Source organism: Drosophila kikkawai, chromosome X (genome assembly GCF_030179895.1).
Source record: "Drosophila kikkawai strain 14028-0561.14 chromosome X, DkikHiC1v2, whole genome shotgun sequence".
Lineage (NCBI taxonomy): Eukaryota > Metazoa > Arthropoda > Insecta > Diptera > Drosophilidae > Drosophila > Drosophila kikkawai.
The window spans coordinates 29376328-29398794 of NC_091733.1; the positions used below are offsets into that span (position 1 = coordinate 29376328).

General features: G+C 31.0%; 4 protein-coding genes across 5 annotated transcripts in view; 1 reads left to right on the forward strand and 3 right to left on the reverse strand.

Moving 5' to 3' along the window:
- LOC138929245 (uncharacterized) overlaps positions 1-18566 on the forward strand; it is a 110191-nt gene extending 91625 nt beyond the window's left edge. The window contains exon 8 of the mRNA XM_070288581.1: positions 18441-18566. Within this exon, the coding sequence (XP_070144682.1) occupies positions 18441-18566 (126 nt within the window). The remainder of the gene's footprint in view (positions 1-18440) is intronic.
- The window catches only part of LOC138929065 (uncharacterized), a 108216-nt gene that overhangs the window by 30256 nt on the left and 55493 nt on the right, over positions 1-22467 (reverse strand). For both annotated transcript variants that reach the window (XM_070287899.1, XM_070287898.1), the window contains exon 3: positions 1971-2417. In XM_070287899.1, the coding sequence (XP_070144000.1) occupies positions 1971-2083 (113 nt within the window). In that variant the 5' untranslated portion in view covers positions 2084-2417. The remainder of the gene's footprint in view (positions 1-1970; positions 2418-22467) is intronic.
- On the reverse strand, positions 473-1033 carry LOC108076042 (uncharacterized). The gene has a single exon (XM_017168701.2). It carries the CDS (start codon positions 956-958, stop codon positions 560-562), a length of 399 nt encoding a protein of 132 aa, XP_017024190.1. The 5' UTR covers positions 959-1033; the 3' UTR covers positions 473-559.
- On the reverse strand, positions 20852-21776 carry LOC108075981 (uncharacterized). The gene is made up of 3 exons (XM_017168633.3): positions 21661-21776; positions 21225-21601; positions 20852-21053 (listed from the first exon to the last, which is right to left on the reverse strand). The coding sequence occupies exons 2-3, from the start codon at positions 21591-21593 to the stop codon at positions 20883-20885; spliced, it is 540 nt and encodes a 179-aa protein (XP_017024122.1). The 5' UTR covers positions 21594-21601; positions 21661-21776; the 3' UTR covers positions 20852-20882.

Genomic DNA, 22467 nt, shown 5'->3' on the forward strand with positions numbered 1-22467 from the left:
GTCCTTCCTCTCCTCGGGATGAGTGGGTGTCCAGGATTAGTTAATATTCACATTTGAATATGACCAGCGAGCAAGCAGGTTAGCCGGGTCATTCCCGGGTGGCTTATCTGGACTGAAGCACGCGGAACTCCAACGAATTCCGTTGAATTCCCTTGAATTCCCTTGAATTCCGGCCAGGACCCTAGCTATCTGCGCTTCTCAAACAGGGAAAATCACAGGAGCAACGGCGACAGAATGTCTTAATTGCATCCTGCTGCCTGGCAAATTCACTTCTGCCACTTTCTGCCACAATTAAGAGCCAATTTCTGTGCGAGACATGGCCCAAAGGGGGTTTTTCTAATCAGCGCGACAGGCGGTTGTCGCGGTTGTTGGCCGCCTTTTTGCATCCTTTTCGCATCCTTTTTGCATCCTTTTTTGGCATCTCTCCTTTTGTTTCCGCCAGAGAAAAGCTCAGGCCGGAGAAGATACCCTCTACTTGGCTGCCTTATCAAATTTATTGAAACATATTCAAGAGAAACAAGAAAATCACTTTTAAAAGTTTAGTTATGCCTGATTTTTTCTAGCTGATCAGCAGGGTATCACTGTCCTTGGCCAGGTAATTCAGATTCGGAGAACATTCGGGTGAACTGCGATAGCGTAAGGGATAGGAACCGGTGGCACTGGTGGGACTGAACAGTGCCTGCTGCTGCTCTCTTCCCACCTGCATTTGCCTTGGAAATATTTGGCATTGATCCGGCGATGGCAATGGCACCCAGATGTGACGACGCGTCTGCAGGACATCCTGGCCATGCATCCTGTTGGCCCGGCATATCAGACCAATGCTGGTGTTGTACTTAAGGGCCAGTCGGGCCATGGTGTCCTCGGTGGAGATCGGATGCCGCAGCCAGCCCACCGATCCGCTCAGATGCAGACCACACACATTGGGTCCGCTGGACAGCTGCTGTCCGTCGTCACTCATGGTCTACCCAGAGCCAAAGATTTTTTTTGGAAAGTTTTGGTATAAGAAAATATATACACAGGTATGACATTGAGGGGAAAGTTTACTATATATTTTAAAAATATTTATATAGCAGAATGCTTACTATATATTAAAAAAAATTTATATGCAGAGGAAACTTTTAAAAATTAATTATTTAAGGTCTTTAATTTAGATTTGTTTTAATTAGTGTGTAAAATATATTTCCACTTTTAGTTTACAAACAGTAAATCAAAGCAAAGAACCCAAAAATGGCCAATCCACAAATGTGGATCGTATTCTACTTTCTCTTCTGTAAGAGAGAGCTCCCTTCGTTTGCTTTTACATGTTGTTGCAAGCGCAAGAATCAGAAACACAAAGCATAACGAGAGACAGAGACAGAGAGAGAAAGAGTAGAGCAAATGATATTTGAATATGTGTGAGGCCGTAACACATGCACAAATATCCTTTGCTTTGCTGCGTGTGCCGAATAACGGTGCATCAGAAACTATGCAAAGGCAAAGACGGAGAGCGAAACCAAATAAAAAACGAAATACTATACGAAAAAAGAAATGTATGACTGCACTCACTCTGTTTTTCCGAACGTTTTTCAACGATTTTCCTGCGTTTTCACAGGAGCCGCGTGTTTTTCGACCGATCAATGCGAGTTGAGCGAAATGAAAAGAGAATGGCGGAATTGTGAAGGATGGCGAAATAAACGAGAAGCTGTGAGCGAAGAGAGAGAGAGAGAGTTGACACTCTCTTTGAGCTTGTGGTCGATATTGGAAAGGCCAAGGAAGAAATGGCATCCACTTCCAAACAGAAGTTAGTTGTTCAATTTCTACGATCCGCTTTATTTACATTTTTAATGGTGACTAAGTTCCGATTTCCTTTCGTGTTAAATATATATGTATATATAGCGTGAAGTTAAAATATATATTAAAAAAAATATATATATATATATTCAATTTCCCGCCAGAATTTCTCAGCAACAAGACTTGTATTAAAGGCTTACCCATTATATTCTCCTGCTTCGTTGGTTTCGTCTTCGGTTTTTTTTTTTATTGAAGATTCAGTTTCGGATACGGGCCCATTTGCAGCTCCTTTGATGCCGATCATCTGTGTCATCCCAATGCGTCTGTCTGCGGGCGTCCGATTCGCGGTTTATGCAAATTACTTGGCATACATTTCCCAGCGTCGTAATCAACTCAGTGCACGGTGCGTATACGTAATCAACTCAGGCACAGCATCGCCGTGGAGAGCGTGTGTGAGCGCATAATACGGCCATAGCTGGCATCCTTTGCCATCCTCCGTCCGGGTCAGCCGCAAAGGTGTCGTCATCCCTGCTGAATCTGCGGAGAGTCCTCCGCGGTGCTGTTTTTATATTTCGGCTCTAGGGCCTTAAGCCGCCGCCTGCTTATAATCCGCCACTCGTTTCCGCCGGAATAATGCGGAGTTTATGCTGAAACCAAAAAAAAAATAAACCCAGAGTAATTTACGGATTAGTCAAGGACTTGTTTAATGTGCTCAACGATTGTCAATTAAGTAGAGTTAAATATATTAAATGAGTTCATATTTGTTATAATTTGTAGGATTTTTGTTGATAAATAAAATATTTATATGGTGCAACATAAATATATTAATTATTTAAACTTAAAATAAATGCAAATAGTAAAAAATTTATAGTATTAGTAAAATTTTATAGGATTTTTGTTGATAAATAAATGATTTATATATTTTTTTCTGAATATTTTTAAAGTAAATAAATAAACTTATTAATTTTTTATGCGCAAAATAAATTAGTTTTTTTTTGGATGCCCAAAATAAATTAGTTTATATTTGGATTTTTTTTAAACAAATTTTTGTTGATAAAATTATTATTTTTTTAGTAAATTCAATATGTATATATTTTTTCTGTACTTTTTTTAAACAATTTTTTTATTTCTAATATTTTACAGATTTTTTGTTATTAAATAAAAAATTTATATTTATTTTTTGCTACCTTCTTTTCCCCATTTTCCTTACTGCCCCACTGAACCTGTTCACTTCCGTTTCCAATTGGATTTGTTTACTTAGCCTGCCTTAGAGGGAGGCCCAATTCGATTTGCCGGAGCAACGAGGCACAACCCCTTGTATTATATTATTACAGCCAGAGACTGAGTTACCCCAACGCAGATATTCGTTTGCCTGCCAACGGCTTCATTTGCCAGTCATAAAATATGCGAAATTGATATGAATGACAGACAGAGATGGAACTGGGGAGCTAGGAGCTGGGCGGGAATAGGGAAAGGGAAAGGCAAAGGATTCGCCAGGGTATCGGATTGCTTCTCTGGTGCGGGGTAATCTAGTGTGAAGTCATTTGGCTGTGTGAATTTAATATGGGATTAAACGATGAGGGGGATATTCAAATATATTTATATGTTTTAGAACTCTTTTTGTTTTGGCATAAATAAATAAATAAATAAATGTCAAATAAACACATAAAAGATTCAACAGATTAAGTGATTATTTGAGTTCTTTTAAAGACATAAACAAATATAATAAAAAAAAAAAATATTAATATATAAAAAATGCTTAGTCAAGTTTTACTTTCTTTAATAAATATTTTTAATTTACATTTAGAAATAGAAACCAATACAAAAAACCCAAAAAAAACATCGGCCAGGACATCAATCAAATGGCCGCATGTCCTTTGGCCATTTAATTTCGCATTTGTGCCATTTATTTTACGGCCAAAATGGCACATTTTCTGGGCCTAATTAGGTCGGAAATGCGTTGGCCACTTGTCCTCGTCATGGTTTTGGGCCAGGCGGACCATCAACACGGGGCATTTGTAAATAAACAATGATTTATATGAAATTGTTTTACAAAACACATAACGTTTTAATGAAAACATTAAATGAGTATTTATGGGGATTTTAGATGTTTCAAGGACTTTATTTAATTAAGCAAAGATCCGGCTTGACTTGTGTTTTTTATTGAAATATGTTCTCTTATTTTATTATTGAATCAAGGGGTTTTTCTAGAATGTTTTCAAGTATTTCTAATTAATTTTTATTGAATTTTTAGCTAAGAACTTTTGTTTAGGCAAGGAAAATAATACTAATAATATTTATAATAATGCTGATAATTATGTTTATAAATTTATTTGTGGTTCAGCTAATATTTATTTACATTTCTCTCTGCTTACCTTTAAACTTGGCCATTTAATCTCTGACTCGTTATCTATTAAGCTTTTCAATTTTGACCCGCCAGATTTCAGGTGTGCTCAACACCAAAGACCTGGTTAAACATCCGCAACCTCCAGGCACCTCCTCTCACATCCTCCTCCTCCTACCTCTCCTCCTTCTCCTCCTCCTACTGCTTCTCCTCCTCCTACTGCTTCTCCTCCTCCTCCTCCTCTCTCATCCCCCATCTCACAAGGGCGATGATGTCTCCATCATCCGTTGGCCAAAAAGGAAGCGTTCCAGCAAGTTTAAGCAGCTTAAGTTTCATTGCAACAATAATTTGCGTGCGAGAGTTCGGGAGATAGTAGCTGCCATTCGGTAGATGCACAGGTGTTTTTAACTCCCCAAAAGCACTGCAAGAATTTTTATTTTTTTTCTTTAAGCTAAAAAATAAATAAATAATTTGTGTACTCACGTTTGTAGAGGTTCCTCCTGGTCAACCGATCAGTATCCTTGATTTGTCTTTGATCTCAGAATCTTTCCGGTGATATCTACTCCTTTTCTGTATCTCCCTTTTAAATGGGAAATAAGCCAGTAGCACTATGATACACGTAAACACAACAAGTAGTAGCTCTTTTAGGAGAGAGTAACCACTACCACACTTACACATTAACACACAAACACACTAGCTCTTCCACTCGACCTCAGCATTCAGATGGGTTACCATTCAGAAAATGCTAGAACCAGTTGGGAATTATAGTGTACAGCGATGGTTTTTTTATTAATCGTTTTTAATTTATTTTTTTTTTATTCAATATTTTTATTTAATTTTTTATTTAATTTATTTAATTTTTTATTTAATATTTTATTTAATTTTTTATTTAATTTTTTTATTTAATTAATTTTTTGTATATATTTTTTTTTAATAATTTATATTTTATTCATTTTTATCAATTATTTTATTCCTTAAAAATATCATAACTAAGCCAAAACTGCATTAATATTAATTCTGAAAGCAGTTCTGTGCTAGTTTTTAATAGGTTAATTAATCTGCATAATATATTTAAAAATTTTAAAAATTAAAATTAAGACCTATTTTTGAGAATTTTAATGATGTAACCCGTTATGGAATTTTGAAAAAATTGATAAAATTTTTTTTTCTTTCCAAAATGTCCAGAAAGATTCTCCTGTTGATGCTGATCAAGAATATATATGATTTATAGGGTCGGAAATGATTCCTTCACAGCGTTTCTGCCTTTAGACAGAAATTATAATATATAAAAATATTAATTTTTTTAAATTTAAAGGTAATATTTTTTGAATTTTCTACAATTTAGCCTGAGAAATTAATAGAATATTCGTTCTTTTATTTAATATATGTATATTATACAAATTTAAAAAATATCTATAAAATTCTCCTAGAGTAAATACAAATTTTTGCCAGTGCTTTTTGGCCACAAAATGTTCGCCACTCCTGTAATAAGCAGGGGGCGCACAAGGACTTCCCGAAGAGATATGGGTGGCGGGTGGCTGGTGGCTGGTGGGTGGGGGGAGGGCAATGTTACCAAGTGTGGGTTCTCCTCTGGCCAAAGTTGGCCAGAATGTTAACTTGTCTGCACGTTTCGTTTTGTCGCCAGTGAAGCGACTAGATAGGGCGGGACATGTAATTGGGTTTTCACCTGATTCAACATGCGCCAAAATGTCAAAGTGCACCGCAAGTTTCCTCCGTCTATTTCCAGTTGCAGCTTCTCTGTTCTGCTCCTGATTCCGTTTTTGGATTTGGATTCGGATATGCTTCTCTATATGTACACCCTTAGCCTCCCATCTATCTCCCCCTTTACGATAGTGACAGTGAAAACAGGCAACGCAGCATAAAGCCAAGAAATAGTTGGGGGAACTCGTTTAAAACAGTCAAAATTTAGGGTAAATTTATTAATTAATAAAATATTATTAATACAATTATTGTTAATAAAATTATTGTTAATAAAATATTATTTAATAAAATATTATTAATAAAATATTATCAATAAAATTATTGTTAATAAAATATTAACAATAAAATATTATTAATAAAATATTATTAATAAAATATTATCAATAAAATTATTGTTAATAAAATATTATTTAATAAAATATTAACAATAAAATATTATTAATAAATTACTATTAATTAGAGTAAATTTATTAATTAATAAAATATTATTAATAAAATAATACAAATAAATTACTTAATTTTATTTCGAATTATTTTATGTATTAATAATATATTGTTAATAACATTTTATTAATAAAATATTATTTAAAAAAATATTATTAATAAAATATTAACAATAAAATATTATTAATAAAATATTAACAATAAAATATTATTAATAAAATATTAACAATAAAATATTATTAATAAATTACAGTTAAATATAAAATTACTGTTAAATTACTGGTAAATTGATTAATTAATAAAATATTTATAATAAAATATTATTTACTAAAATATCACTCATAAAATTCTTAACAAAATATTATTAATAAATTATTATTAATTTTATTAAATTTATTAATTTATTTCTGGCAAAGAATTTTACTATAAAAATAGAGGAACCACTGTAGGCCAGGAAATCCGGCTTGGCTCTGTTCAGGTGCAAATCCCAAAACCGTCGCGGATTGAATGTTTCGTTTCGCTTGCATTATTTTCGATGCAACATATATCGATGCACAGACATATGTACAGACATACATTTATGCAAATGCAAATGCACAAACATAAACATATCTGTATCCACTAAATATCCCAGCTGAATGGCGGCTGTAATCGCTTTGCTGGCATTGCCACTGCAACTGGGCATTATGGATGCAACAATGCGCTAATTAGGCGTCGATTTCTAAATACCGGCGCTAATGCAAAATGCTAAATGCTAAATGCTAATGCCACTGCCGGGATGTCGGCATATTGGCTTAGGTATTTTGGTGGGAATACAACCGGATGGGAATAGCACCAACAGCAGCAGCAGTAGCAGTAGTAGTGATGTCAGAAAATGCCACAGAAAATGTTACTACAAGTCCAAGAAATTATTATATAAATCTAAATTAAAATTTCAATATATTTTACTTATTTTAAAAATTAAATAAAATATCAAACCTATATAATATCATTTGGAATATCCATAAAGACTCATCTCTGCTCTTTTTGGGTCTTAAAAAAGATTCATTCATTCATTCAATTCATTCGATTCGATTCCCCCGGTGGGCTACATATTTCGTACTAATTAAATGTCATAATTCTGGCGTTTTGTAAACGGCTTAGGGCCATTGTTTGTAGTTCGTTTGTCGTAGTTTTGGGCCCATGCAAGGTAATAGATTTTGCCCAGTTACCCGTTAGCAGCTAAGCCAGCTCTAAATATGGCTTAAATGCGGCCAATTCACTCTGGCATATCAAAATCAAAAACAGAACTGTGTGTGTTCTGTTCTTTTGTTCTTTGATTTTTGGTAAAGTTACTGAAGAACTGAAAGAGATTTCTAGATGTCCTGCAACTTGAGTTCCGAATCGATTTGTGGAGAGGCCAACTCAAGTGGCTGAAAATTTCGTTTGGGACGTGTCTAGAGATACCAAAACTAAACCAAAGCCAAGGCTTTTGCTTTTGCTTTTTGCACTTGGAAAAAAAATGGGTTTATACAGGGGAAAATTTAAGGGAATTTGGGAACTGAATAGAAACAAAATAATAATTATTTTTTTTAATTTTTACCAGTAAACTTGGCTTAAACAAAATGTTTATTGTTGTAACAAGAAAATATTATGTGTTAAAAAATATTTAAGTAATATAAAATAAGCATATTTATTTATTTTTTAATATTAATATTATTAATTTATAAAAAACAAAAATTTAAATGACTTAAATAAATATTATTTAATGTTTTCATCTTTTTTCAATATTTGTTAGCTGACAGAATTCTCAAAAAATAATATTAAAATAAATTTAAATATTATTAAAATTATATTTATATAATAAAAATTATATTTATATTTTTTTAAATTATATTTTTATTTAAAATTTATATAAATAATACAAAATATATTATAAATATTATTAAAATACTATAAAATAAATATAAATATTATTTAAATAATATTTCCCATATATTTTGTATTATTTATATATATTTTTTTATTTTAAATATATTTTTTATTTATATTTTATATAATATTTATCTCTTAAATATTATTTCTTCATCTGTCCCTGTGCTTTTGACAAATAAGCAATTTACAAATCATTTTTATATCTCGATTTTTTCAAGGACTTCTACCACTTGCATCTATTTAGCTTCAACACTTGGTTCAGCACTTTTTGTTTTCCTTGTTTCACTTATACACGATTTAGTGGGAATATTTCTTTTATGTTTCGGCCAGCAGCAAAACCCCAAAACCCAAAAATAACACAAAAAACTACAAAAAATAAAAGGAAAAGAACTCAACCGACGACCCAAATTCGAAACGCAGGAGAATATGTCTGACATTCTCTACATTTACATATATACTATATATATTCTACATATATTCTATATATATTATATATAAATTCGATATATATTCTATATATATATAAAATATATATAGATATATGTCTTTTTTTTTGCCCAAAAATTGGTTCGGGGATAACAATGTGGAGAGCGGCCAATGGTCAATTGCCCTAACGATTCTGTCCATAAAAAAGAAACTATTTTGGTTCAAAAAATGTACAAAAAACTATTTCTTATCTTTAAAGCCACAAAACTACAAAGTTTGCTTGCCTAAAAATGTATAAAAAATATTTAAAATATATTTCAAGTGTTTTTTAAAGGTTAAAAAATCAGAAAAGGCACTTCATAATTATTATTTTTAATTATTATTATTATTATTTTTAAAAAATATATTATTTATTATTATTTTGTGTATAAATGTTACCAAAACTATATTTATAATTTTCTTTTACTTTAAATATCTCCTACCAAAACATCTCTAAGAATTCCCTTTAACAAATCTCCAGTTACCAAAACCGTTTACCTTGGGGCAACCACAAATCCCTGACCTTTGTTGGTTAACTGTTCTGGCAAAAGGCAAACAGTTTGGCACTGCGTGGCTATAATTTGACCAGACATCAAATTTGGTTAATGGCCAAGGCGGCCCAGGGATCAAAGGATATCGCGAGGTCAAAGGGTGTGTGTGTGTGTGTGTGTGTGTGTGGGGCCAACCGCAGTTTACAGATGGCAGTTTACACAATTCGCAGTTTGCAGGCGTTTGTCTAAGCGGAAACAAAGGCTACCCGCGTGGCAGTGGCAGGTGCAACTGACAGATGTCACGTAACTGAACTGCATTTTCACCTGGACACATGGACTGAGAATAGAAAGCTGTGTGTCTCGGAATTAGGTTTAATATTAAATAAAAATATTTAATTTAAATTTATGTAATTGTATATAATTTTATTTAATTTATTTAAATTTATTTTCATATTTAAAAAAGAAGGAGCTATTTAAATATTTTTTAATTATTTTTCTACGCTTTTCCCCCAAACAAAATTTGATTAGCAACTCTCTCTCTCTCTCACTATATATATTTACCTCCCCCCCCCCCCACATCAATGTAAAAGGTTACAAACTGGTCTTAAATGTTATTACAAATAGTTGCAGATAGCAAACTGAAAAATGGCATAATGCTATGCATTTTCCAGGAATTTTTAATGCTTTCCCCGACATTTTCCCTCTCTATTTTTTTTCTCCCTCAATAAAATGTGTGCAAATCTCGTTAGTGAAATGATAGTCAACCACAGATGCAAACATAGTGTGTATATATATGGGTGTGTATGATGGCTGTGCTGTGCCAGCAACACCGGAAGTGCACTTATGGCGCGCACTTCTATTTCCGCTGCTGTTTCAGTTTGCCATTTCGCCGTTTTGGCGATAAAGATTGATGGCAGCCGGAGGTTCGGCATCAGGACCACCCCTAGGAATCAGCACCACCCTAATTGCCCATAATTTGGCTTCAATCGATAGCTAAACAATGGAATATTAACCGATTTGGTGGCATGTTTTAGAGCTTTGGTTTAGAGATGTTTTTTAATAAATTAGTTAAATGATTTTTTAGCAATTTAATAATTTAACAAAATTTAAAATATATAAAAATAAAATTTAAAATATTTTAAAAATATTTCTAAAATATTTATTAAATATTTCTAAAATATTTTCAAATAAATTTATAATAAATTAAAACCAAAAATTAAAATAAATTTTAAGTAAATTCAAAATAAATTCAAAATAAATTTAAAATAAATTTTAATAAATATAAAATATATTTAAAATAAATTTAAAATAATTGCATTTATTTTGTGATAATAACTATATTTTAAAAATACATATATAATTTAATATGCTATATTTATAAAATAAATATAATAAAATTATTTTTAAAATATTTTTTTTAATAATTTAATATTTTAAAAATATATTTAATATTGATATTAATTTTACAAATATTTATTTTAGGGTATTATTTTATATAAATATTATGTATTATTTTATTTATTTTTATAATTTTCCATAAATGATAAATAATTAATTGAATATATTATGTGATAATAAAAAATCTAACAAACTAAAAATAATAATAATAACTAAATAACTATTAAATATTCCCTGATTTTTCAGAGTCTGGGCACATATAACATATATTCAATAATATAACCAAAAACTTTGATTGATTGCCAGCGAGTGCAAATTGAATAAGTGTATTAGGCTATTGATTGATTGTACGGCAAAATAATCCCCAAGGTTCTAAATATCACAAATCCCAAGGACTAAAATTAGTGTAAAATTTAAAATAAAATCAAAACACAGATTTATTTGTAAAGCCACCAAAAATACTCAGTAAATACTCACCAAATACTCAGCAAGTCAACTCCAACTATTATGATCTCAGACTCGAAAGGCGGGAGGGGTAAACCCTCAACCGATTGGCTTTGCTCGATTAAGATTCCCGTGGAGTTTTCCCGGGCAATTCAATTGATGGATTGATAAACCAAGCGACTGGCAGTTGGCCATCCAAGCCATCAAGCGGAGCGGAGTTTGTCATTCAGTTTTTTCCATTGAATGCCGACACGTTGCCAACACATTTGCCAAAGCTCGATGGGTGGAAAACTCAAGTGGGTGGCGGGCGGGAAAATGGGGTCGATTTTAAGGGGGGGATGCATTGGCACGTGTCTAGCGATGTGTCGCTATGTGATTTGAAAATATTTGCCAGTGCCGAGGCGAAAATTGTAAATAATAATAAACGGTTTATAGGCGCTCGGCGTTGACAACGATATCTCCGATGATGGCAACAATGAGGAGAACTCAGCTCACACACACATGGAAACCCCACACCCCACACACCCTATACACACACCCTCCGTTGAAGGGAAAAAGAGGAAACGGAGAACAACAAAAGCTAAAGCCGCACATAGTAGTAGTTGTTGCTGCCTTAAGTAATCCGATTTAAAATGCACCAAATACATAATACACCCGCACAATCGCATTCGCATACGATCACGTCGACTTTCAGCTTGGCTCCTTATTTTTTTCCCAGTCTCCCAGTTTCCCAGTCTCCCAGCCATTATATTGCAGGGTCCTTTCTTCGCGCTTATCCCCCCGTCAGCCTTCAGTTTTCAGGCTCTCGCATTTGTTCTCAGTGTGTTGGCGTTCGGATAACGTCAAACTACATATCGTACTTATAGTATATAGCCGGGCTTTTGCCACTCCTTATCCCCCGCCCACCTACAATACCCACAATATCCAAGGTTTACACTGAAGAAAATATATGGGGAGCTTTATCAAAAATTTATAAATACAAAATACAAACGGATGCAAGTATTTAAATTAATAAACAAATAATAAATAGTAATAAATAGTAATAAATAATAAAATAAATAAATAATAAATAAAATAAAATAAGAAATAATAAAGAAATCATTAATAAAAAATTATTAAAATAATTAAACAAATTTTAAAATAATTTAAAAATTTTTAAAATAATTAAAAAATCTTTAAAATAATTAAAAAATCATTAAAATAATTTAAAAAATGATTAAAAGAATTATGCAAATAATTTAAAAATTATTAAAATAATTTAAAAATGATTAAAATAATAAAAAAAATATTAAAATAATTAAAAAAAATGATTAAAATAATTAAAAAATTATTAAAATAATTAAAACATTACTTATTATTTTATAAAATGTATTTAAATTTTTTTTTCATCTTCGTATAAATTGTATTATTTAAATAAATTTAAATCTGATAAATGCCAACCTAAATATATATTTAAATGAAAAAAAGAAGGTCTAAGATTAAAAAACTATTAAATAATTATTTGAAATATGTTTAAAATATTTTTAAAATCTATTTAATATATTAAAATATTTATTTATTATATTTTTGTTTCATATTTCACAAAAATTATTTTCAGAAATATATATCCCCAGTTTTTCTCAGTGTCCCCTCGCCCACCGTGCAGCACCTCCTTTTGAAGGCAATGTGGGTTTTGTATTTTGCGCATTACTTGCTTATTTTTTACGGTCCCTGCGTGCATGTGTGTGAGTAGGAGTATCTGCGTGTGTTGCCAGTATTCTACATGTGTGTGTGTGTGTGTGCGACTATCTGCATAAGTGTGTGTGTGTGTGTGTGCGATGGGGACTGTGAGTAATATTACTCTGTTGTCGTCGGCAACGTCAGCAAAGTTGTCGCCCTCAAATTCAATCTGCATTTTATTCCATTTTATTTTACTTTCCCAACGCCCAACTTTAAATATATCTAACTACACGACGAGGTCGGGGGGAGGAGGGAGGGGTGGTCGAAGGCAGCCGCAAAAAATAAAAAGTAAAATGCGAAAGGAAGACTCCTGTGTGGGTGAGTAATCTACGGTAATCTGGCAAAAACAGCAACAAAGTGAATAAAGTGATGACAAAAGTAAACGAAACAAGACAGAAAATACAAAATACAAGAGTCAAAAACTAAAAATAAGTGAAAAACTAACAAAAAGTTGTGTCAAAAAAAGAGGTTTAATGATTTCCAGTTCATGTAAACTAAATAAAAATATATTTCAGCCATGAAATCATTATGAGAAATAAAATAAGGCAAACAGTGCGTATGAGTAATGTGATTAATATTAATTTATAGGTATTAATTTTTACTTTAAGAAATATAATGTATACAAAATATAATTTATTTAAAAAAACAACTTTAAACTCAAAGTAAAAGCCTTTTTAATCAATATAAAAACATAAATATTTCAGCAAAGACAACATGGCGTATGAGTAATAACCTTATTAATGCTAGAGTTTTTTTGTTTCCTTGATGTTTCTGCTTTAGAATTCAACTTAAAATAAATCGAAATAAATCTTAAACCTACACTTTTGTTTTTGTAAAGTTACCCAAATAAAAACCTTAATAAAACACATGCAAAAACCTTTCTAAATCATTTCCCCCAGGAAAGAAATTACAATTATTATAAATGCAAATATTGTTGAAAATCAACTTTTAGCCATGTTTACACTTAATTCATATTTAAGGTTTTTAGAGCTTAGGCCCAGAGATTTCCGCCCAAAATACACCCTCCCCCCCCCCCCCCCCCCCCCCAAAGGCGGCATCTGCATTCCCCTCCCCCGCAAAAATATATTTGCATACACAAATTTTACGACCAAAAAACTTTGCCCATTTTGCTGGCCAACAACAAAAAAAAAAAAAAAATAGATATATATGTGGCTACTACATTCCGGGCGCTGTTTGTTTATTTGTCAATGCATTACGGGATTTCATTAGCATACCATATTTGCCGGCAGTTCAATGGAATGGAAATGGTAGCGAATGAAAAATGAAGCCAAGTGTTGACACAGGCGCAGCCTTGAAGGGGGGAGGTTAGAGAGGGAGAGGGGGAGGGTGGGGGCTGTAGGCATTGAGAAGTCGAGGGGGAAGGCGGCACGTGCTAGGGCTGGCCAGGGAATATGAATTACATTTTCTAGATATTTGTATATTATAATATAATTTTTTAACCCATAATTAAAATTTTTATAAATTTTTGTATATCAATAAAATCGATAATATATAATTATTTTTGCCTTGTAAAAGATTTCTGTTTAATTTGTTGTTGGTAAGTATCGTTGCCAGATTTTATATATATTTTTCTTTATCTGTCAGTCATTTTATTATATCGATAAAATCGATAATATTTATTATTATTATTATTTTCACTGTAAAAAATATTTTTGTTAATTTTTTTGGTATATATTTTACAGATTTCACTCAATAAAATTAATATACAATTTACAGCAACCTTTTGACTTTACATTATAAATCGATATATTTTGTTCCCCATTTCGATACTTTCGATATCATCCCTAGGACAATGCACACTCTGTTGCGGGGGCGTATTTTATCAGCATATTAACGATTATTTTCGACATTGCATATGAATACATAAATAAACAAAAATACGCCATCAACAAATAAATGCATGTACAAATAAAGCACATGTGTGTGTGTGTGTGTGGGTTAGGACACGGGTACATGTATGTGTGTGTCTGCGTGGCAATAATAACAATAACAATGTAAAATCGCTTAGATTTCAACCGCAAAATGTAACCGCTGTTGAGCGGAAAGGAGAAAGAGATAGAGATAGAGATGGAGAGAGAGAGAGAGAGGAAGAGGGAGAGAAAAACAAGAGAAAGGCGGAGACAGAGAGAAGTGCAATCCACAGGAATAAAGGAGTGGAGGAATCCTTGGGTGAAAAAACTTATTCGAAATGCCTTTGGGCACGTACAATCCATTCATTCAGCAAATACCAATAATAGACACGTACGGCCAGAGGGAAAGAGACAGCTGGCTGCTGTCCGAAAGAGATAGAATGCAATGCGGTGTACTATGTATTTGTACGTGTATGTGTGTGTGTGAGTGTGTGTGTGGCAGAGAAATGAAGGCATTTGAAAATGGCACAAAACACAAAAGTCAATGAATAAGCAGCAGTGCAAGTAAAGCAAATTTGCTAAAGACAATGGGACTTTCCAAGAGGAACAAAAGAGCGGTGAAGGAAAACGACACTGAGAGGAAAAGGTAGTGATTTTAAAATTGAATTTTAAATTAAATAAGATTAAATTAAATTTAATATTTATAAATAATAAACATAAAATTAAAATAAATTGAAAAAAAAAAGAAATAAATTAAAATAATTAATTAAATTAATTGTAAAAATATGTATAATTAAATTTAATTTAATTAATAAATAATAAACATTAAATAAAAATATATTGAAAAATTTAATGGAATTGAATTAAATTAAATTAAATTAATTTTTTAGTTAATTATTTTAATTTAATTTAATTAAGTTTTTGTCAATTTATTTTGATTTTATGTTTATTATTTATTAATTAATTAAATTATAATTAAATTATATAAAAATTATTTAAAATTAAAATAAATTAAAACTAAATTTTAAAATATTAAAAAAAAGTACAGAAAACGCTTTTAATTAATATACAAAAAAATATTTTTTAATTAAATTTCTTGCCTACTGTTAGGCACCATTTCCTGGTAGAGTTTTGGTTTTTTTTTGTTTTTTGAGAAGTGCAAACAGAACCTAGAAAGGATGGGGTAGCCTGTGTAAGGATGCGACACACATGGCATAAGAAAACAATATGGCAAAACAATTTAGATAAGTTCAAACAACTGCCGTTCGTTCGCCGCCGGAAAAACGCCTTGGAATGAAAATGTTTTTCTTGGCTTTGGAATGCCGCAGGCCCTCAAGGGGGAAAACTCACTATGGAGGTGGAACTTACAGCAAAGTGAGTCCCTCTCCATGTTATAATAATAGTTCCTCCTCCTCCTCCTACAACTTTCATCTTTTCCGCCGTGTGCCGCGATCGTTAATCACCGCCATTCGTGGGGGTTAAGTTAAGCAATCCGGCGGCGGCAGGGGCAGGGGGTGGGGGTTAAGGCAGGAAGTGCGTGCCATCCTGAAGATCTCATCGCCCGCGTCATCGTCCTGCCCTCTGGGTCCTCTTCTGTGTGTGTGTGTCTGTGTGTGTATTTGTCATGACAGTGCAGTTCCCTCAACTTAAGTTGCTATGGAATTTTCATTTTCCTCGACCGAAAATATTTATGGCGGAGAGAGAGAGGAAGTGCAGGGGGAAGCGCTGACAGACAAGCCCCAAGTAATTTGACCAAGTTCAAAGTAATGTTTTGAGTGCCGGCAATAAAAAATGAAATATTGAGATTAAGCTGGATTGGCAAATGCAAAACGACGCAGAGAATGCCCTGTAAGAGGGCAGGTTTTAACATATTTTTATGAATTTTTTAGACTGGAAAAAGGCACTTTTAGGTCTTGCTTTAATTTTTAGCATGGGCAAAGGGTAGGGAATAATTTGCTAAATTTTTGGTTACTTAAATTATGTTATTTTAAAGTTTAAAATTTATTAAAAATTATTATAAAATGTAAAATAAATTAATAAAATTCTACAAAGAATCGATAACCAAATACCAAACTGTCCCAAAGTATATTTTCAATCTATAATTTATATAAACATTAAATAGAAAAAAATAAAATAAAAATAAAATAAAAATATAAATATAAATATAAAAAATATATATTAAAAAAAAAATATTACAAAAATATTTAAAATATATATACAAAAAATTAAAAAAATATATATAAAAATATATATAAAAATATATATAAAAAAATATATAAAAAAATATATATAAAAATATTAAAAAAATATTTAAAAAAATATATATATATTTATAAAATAAAATTTTTAGCTAATTTTACAATATTTAAGAAATTATGTATTTATAAAAATATTTTTTATGATAATAAAAACAAATACTTATTTTATAACCTGCTTCTTTTTTGCTTTCTGTTTCTTTTTAGTTTGACAAAACATTAAAATTAAAGTTAAAAAATATTTTTAAACTATAGTAAAATGTTTCTTAAGTATAGAAAATTATCCCTCTCTTGCCAGGCTTTCCTTTGTCTCCCAAGTTTTCTTATTTTTTATATGATTTCCCAGCTAGCTTTTTTACGGGTTTATCTAGACCCATAAAAATCCAAGCTTTTCTCCTCTCAAATACTTTTGTTTACGACCTAATTGAGTAATATGACCCAGACGCTTATGTCTTTAGTTTTTTTGACAATTTCCCCAAAATTTTACAGGGTATGCAGTCAAGGAATAGGAAGCCAAAGCCAGGACCAAAGCCGGGCAAACTGCATTCACTCCTTAATGTGGCCCAGCAGCTTGTCAAGTCTTTGTTTTTCTTGTTGCCCTTTTGTTGTCAGCTTAAGCTGATAGTACCACCCCCACCACACCCTTGGCACCCCTTGGCCACCAGTGCACCCCCCTTGTCGTCGTCGCCGCCTCACTAAACCCATTAAAACGTCATAATCAACATAATCATAAAGATAATGCATAACAGAACACAGAGGGGAGAATTTGTACACTGGTCAGCCATATTTTCTTTTTCTTTCTCCTTTCTTTGTGCTCCTTCATATCTCCCACTTCTGGCGCCATTTTCCCCTGTCTTTCGCTCATTATTATTTCGCCTATCCTGGCCACAAAAGGCGACTAAAGCCTGACCTTTGCTTAATTATGGTAATTAGCACACAAAAAAAAAACAGAAAAAAAATAAAGAAAATAAGAAAAACCAAGTCGCGCCAAAGAGGCGAAACCAAACGGATTGGAACGAAACGGAAAGAAACGGAAGGGGAATGGAGAAAAGAAGAGGAACGAAAGAGACGCTAAGCATGCAAAATTGCTGGCCAAGCACATTGAGAGAAAATATGGGTAGATTATAGATATCTAAAAATTTCTGTTATAATTTAAAAAATATTTATAAAAATGTAAAAAATATTTATAAAAATGTTTGTTTTGTATTTAAAATTTAATATATTTATTTAATCTAATATATTTTAGTTTTTAATCATAAATATTAAAATTTAATATATTGATAAATATATATGAAAACTATTTTTGTTAAGCATATTTTCTTTTTTTTTTTTTAATATTATAATTTTTCTTTCAGTGCATGATCAAGAGCTCTCCTTGTGATTTTAATAATTTCTATTAATAATTTTTTAATTTTTTATTATACATTTTAAATTAATAAAAGTACAATTAGTATAAATATTTACAAATTAAATTTAATCTAAATTTTTTATTAGATTTTTTTGCTTCAATTATTTTTATACTAATATTAAAAATTAATATATTAATAAATATATATACTTTCTTTCCCTTTTTTTTTAATTCCCCCTCTTATTTTTCTTTCAGTGCATCATCAAGAGAGCTGGCCGCAGCAGCTGCAGCTCCCTGGACGCGCACTTGGACAAGGATGTGAATGTGAATGCGGATGATGACGTTGACAACGACAAGGATGAACCAAAGCTGCTGCCCTGATATAAATATTAAAACATAGAAGAAAATAAAAAGGAGAAAAAGAGAATACAGGATAGACAAAAAATACTAAATGAGCAGCAGCCAAAAGCTGAAAGCCGAAAAAAAAAGTGAATTGCTTCCGCATTTTCGTTCGCTTTAAACGTTGCTCAAGTGGCGCCCCCAAGAGCATGCAATAATATTATGCAATATTTGTTACACTTTGTCCTGTTTTCTACAGTTTTATATATATATACTTTTTTTTGCGTTTAATTTGCGCATTTCATTTAATTTGCCGTGAATTTGCGGACCATTCATTTAGGGTTTTGTGCAGGAAGAGGAGCCACCAAGTAGAGGGTTAAGGCTATAGGGAAAGAGGGTTAAGGCTGTACAGAGCGAGAGTGAGAGAGGGGGGAGGGAGGGGCTTAAAGGGGCTTCCCGTCCCGGCTAAGTGGGGACAACTTCCGGTGCTGTCAAGTTGAGGTGCGCCCTTTTGTTGCGCAAATTATTACAGTCTGCAGTCGCAGTTCGCATTTCGTTTGTTTTATTTTTCTTTCTTTCTTTATTATTTTCATTTTATATAGTTTTTTTTTCTGTTTCAGCACTGCAGTTTTGCCTTAAAAATTCTGCTGCATTTTTTTCAGGGACAAACTTTTTAGCAAATTTGCTCAGCAAAAGAGAAAAGATAATTGAAACGCTAAAAAGCTAGAGTTTCTTTTCTTTAAAAAAGAAAATTAAATATAAAATAAATAAAAAAATATATTAAATATATAAATAAATTTAAATAAATATTATATAAATTAAATATTAAATTATATATTAAATATATAAGATTAAAGATATACAAATACTAAAATGAAATACTTAAAAAATATCTTAAAATTATAATAAAACTAAAATAAGTAAAGAAATTAACTTCGGTAAACCGAAGTTTGTCTACCCTTGCATTAATATTTTTATAAAGTATATTTTTATTTTTGGGAAAATCTAAAAATTTAAAACATAATTTTAATTTGGAAAACTGTTCTCTGACAGTTTAAATTAGCTTAAAAAATAAGAAAATTAAGTTTAAAAAGTGTTAAAAATAAAAAATTTTAACATTTTAAAATTTTTGATAAATTTTTTGTTACAAATTAAAATATAAAAAATTCATAACTCTGTCAAAAAAGCCTTAATTTTAATTCCGAAAACGGTTTTATGTTAGTTTTTCCTAGCTTAATAAATCTGCATACTTAATTTAACGTCTTAAGCAAATTTAAATTTTGTTAAAATTTTGAGACAATTTTAACTATGTAACCCCTTAAAAAATTTAAAAAAAAATCTCAAAAAATTAGATTCTCTCCAAACATGGCTAAAACGATTCGCCTGTTGATGCTGATCAAGAATATATATAATTTATAGGGTCGGAAATGACTTCTTGACTGACTACCAAGCTTCTGATTAAAATTATAACCGAAAATATAGTAAACTTCTGATGTATAGTATGTTTTTTTCAGATCTTACCTTGTTTTTTTTTTGTCTTGTCGCTGAACTCGCCGCAAAGGTCAACTGTCTGCCCCAGTGGCCAGTGGCATCAATCGAGTATCAAGCCCCAGGATCGACTCCTTTGGCCTCATTAAAGCGCTTGCCCTCGCCGCACACTCGAACGCTCACACACATGGACACAAAAAAAAAGGACCAACACACACACACACAAAAAAAAAAAAACAGAAAAAGGACGAGGGGCAGTCAGTAATGTGTAATTTATTGCTCTGCTCAAATTGAAACTAAGCGCCATTAAAAAACAATAAACTAAACATATAATAAATTCAGACCGAACAAGCGCACACTTATGTATGTACTCTCTGTGAGTGTATGTGTGTGTGAGTGTGGCATGTCTGCAACCAAAAAAAAAAAAAAAAAAGTAAACATATACAAACATACCTACACATGTACATGGACATTGTACAACAAAAAAGGCAAAATAACTGCACAAAATAAATTGACCAAATCTGTTGGATAAAAGGATTTGAAAGCAATTAATTGCCAGCGCATAGAAAACATCAACACACACACACAAACACTCACACACACACTCTTGCCTGCACACACACAACAATTGCTGGAAAATCCACAGAACAAGAAAACAAAATAAGCAACAAAGACAAAACCAAATTGCAGTTGCCAAATTACCAAAAGAAACAGCAAAAGCTCAAAAATAAAAATCTAAAAAAAATATAAAAAAAAAACCTTAAAAAAATCTAAAAAAAATAAAATCCACAAAAAAATGGAAACAAAAAACAGATATTGAAAATCTCCATTATATAATATCAAATAAGAAAACATAAACCAAAATTCTGGTTACATGTTTTCATCTTCATCATTGAAATTTTCCTCGGGTTTTCCTTCTTCAGTTTCGGCCAATATAGCCAGGTGGCACAGACATCTCTCCAGGTAAAAGGGATGGGTGAATGTGAGCTTCACCAGGTCCTCGAAGCTGACAATCTCTTGGTCTCTCTCGAAATTGGGATTCTAAATATATATAAATATATAAAAAATATATATAAATATATAAAATATATATATAAATATATAAAATATATATATAAATATAAAAAATATATATATAAATATATAAAATATATATATAAATATATAAAATATATAAATAAATATATAAAAAAAATATATAAAAATACTCACATCATCAAACTCTTCATGCTGGCTTTTATCTTTAATAATATTTTCCTTGTTTCTCATATTCTTAACTTCCTTTTTAGCCTTCTTGTGATATTTATCCATAACCCGCTGCCGCTTCTCCTCGAAATCCGCTATATCCTGCATATCCTGCACAGTCCAGTGCTCATCGAAATTCTCCTCCTCCTCCTCTTCCTGCTCGGCCTTTAGCTTCTGGTAACAGCAAAGACCAGGTGCCAGGACAGCAATGGTTCTCTTGAGAATCTCCGGTGGGATCTTGGTAATTTCCAACATCTCCTCAAAGGTCAAAAGCCTTTCCTTCTGCAAGTCGCGCATAACGCGCTCATAGTGTTTCTGCAAATCCTTGTCATCCATTTTATTAGCTATAGTTTTTGTTTCTCTTTGAATTTAAATGAAACAAATTTTTTTTTAAGATATTTACTCGGGGTTTGATGTTTTTGATGCGACAGCTGAAGCTATACTGATACTCTGTGAGTAAAATATGTTTGAACCTGACAGTTTTAAAAACATATGGGTCAAGGATAGAGGAGATCTACGAATTTAGTTTACAGTTTCTGAGAATCGTAGCCTAGTTCTCTTGGGTTTATAATTATAATTAAATATTAAAATTATTATTATTATTAATTATAAAGTATATAATATATAGTTTCAGTCGTGTTTAAATATTTTAAAATGTTTTCTATACATTTTAAATAGTTTTAATATTTTTAAAATATATAAAAAAGTATATTAAACAATTTAAAATGTCTTTAAACTCTTTTAAATAGTTTTAAAATATATTTTAAATTGTTTTCTTGATATTTTAAATATTTCTCATATCAAAAATTCTTTAAAATACTTTAACATGTGCTTAAAATATTTAAAAATTATATAGAAATATTTTAGATAATTGTTTTAATATTTCTAAAATATTTTTAAATGTGTTCAAATATTATAAATATCTTCTAAATATATTTAAAAATGTTTTCTTAATATTTTAAATAATTTAAATGCTTTCAAAATACTTTAAATATTAAATGGGTTCTAAATATTTTAAATACTTTCATAAATTGTTTTCTTAATATTTTAAATAATTTAAATGCTTTTCGAATATTTTAAATTGTTTTCTAAATATTTTAAAGCGCCTCTTATATTTTTTTAATATATTAACACGAGTTCTAAATATTTAAAAATGAGTTGTAAATATTTTAAATATTTTCTAAGTATTTAAAAATGTGTTATAAATATT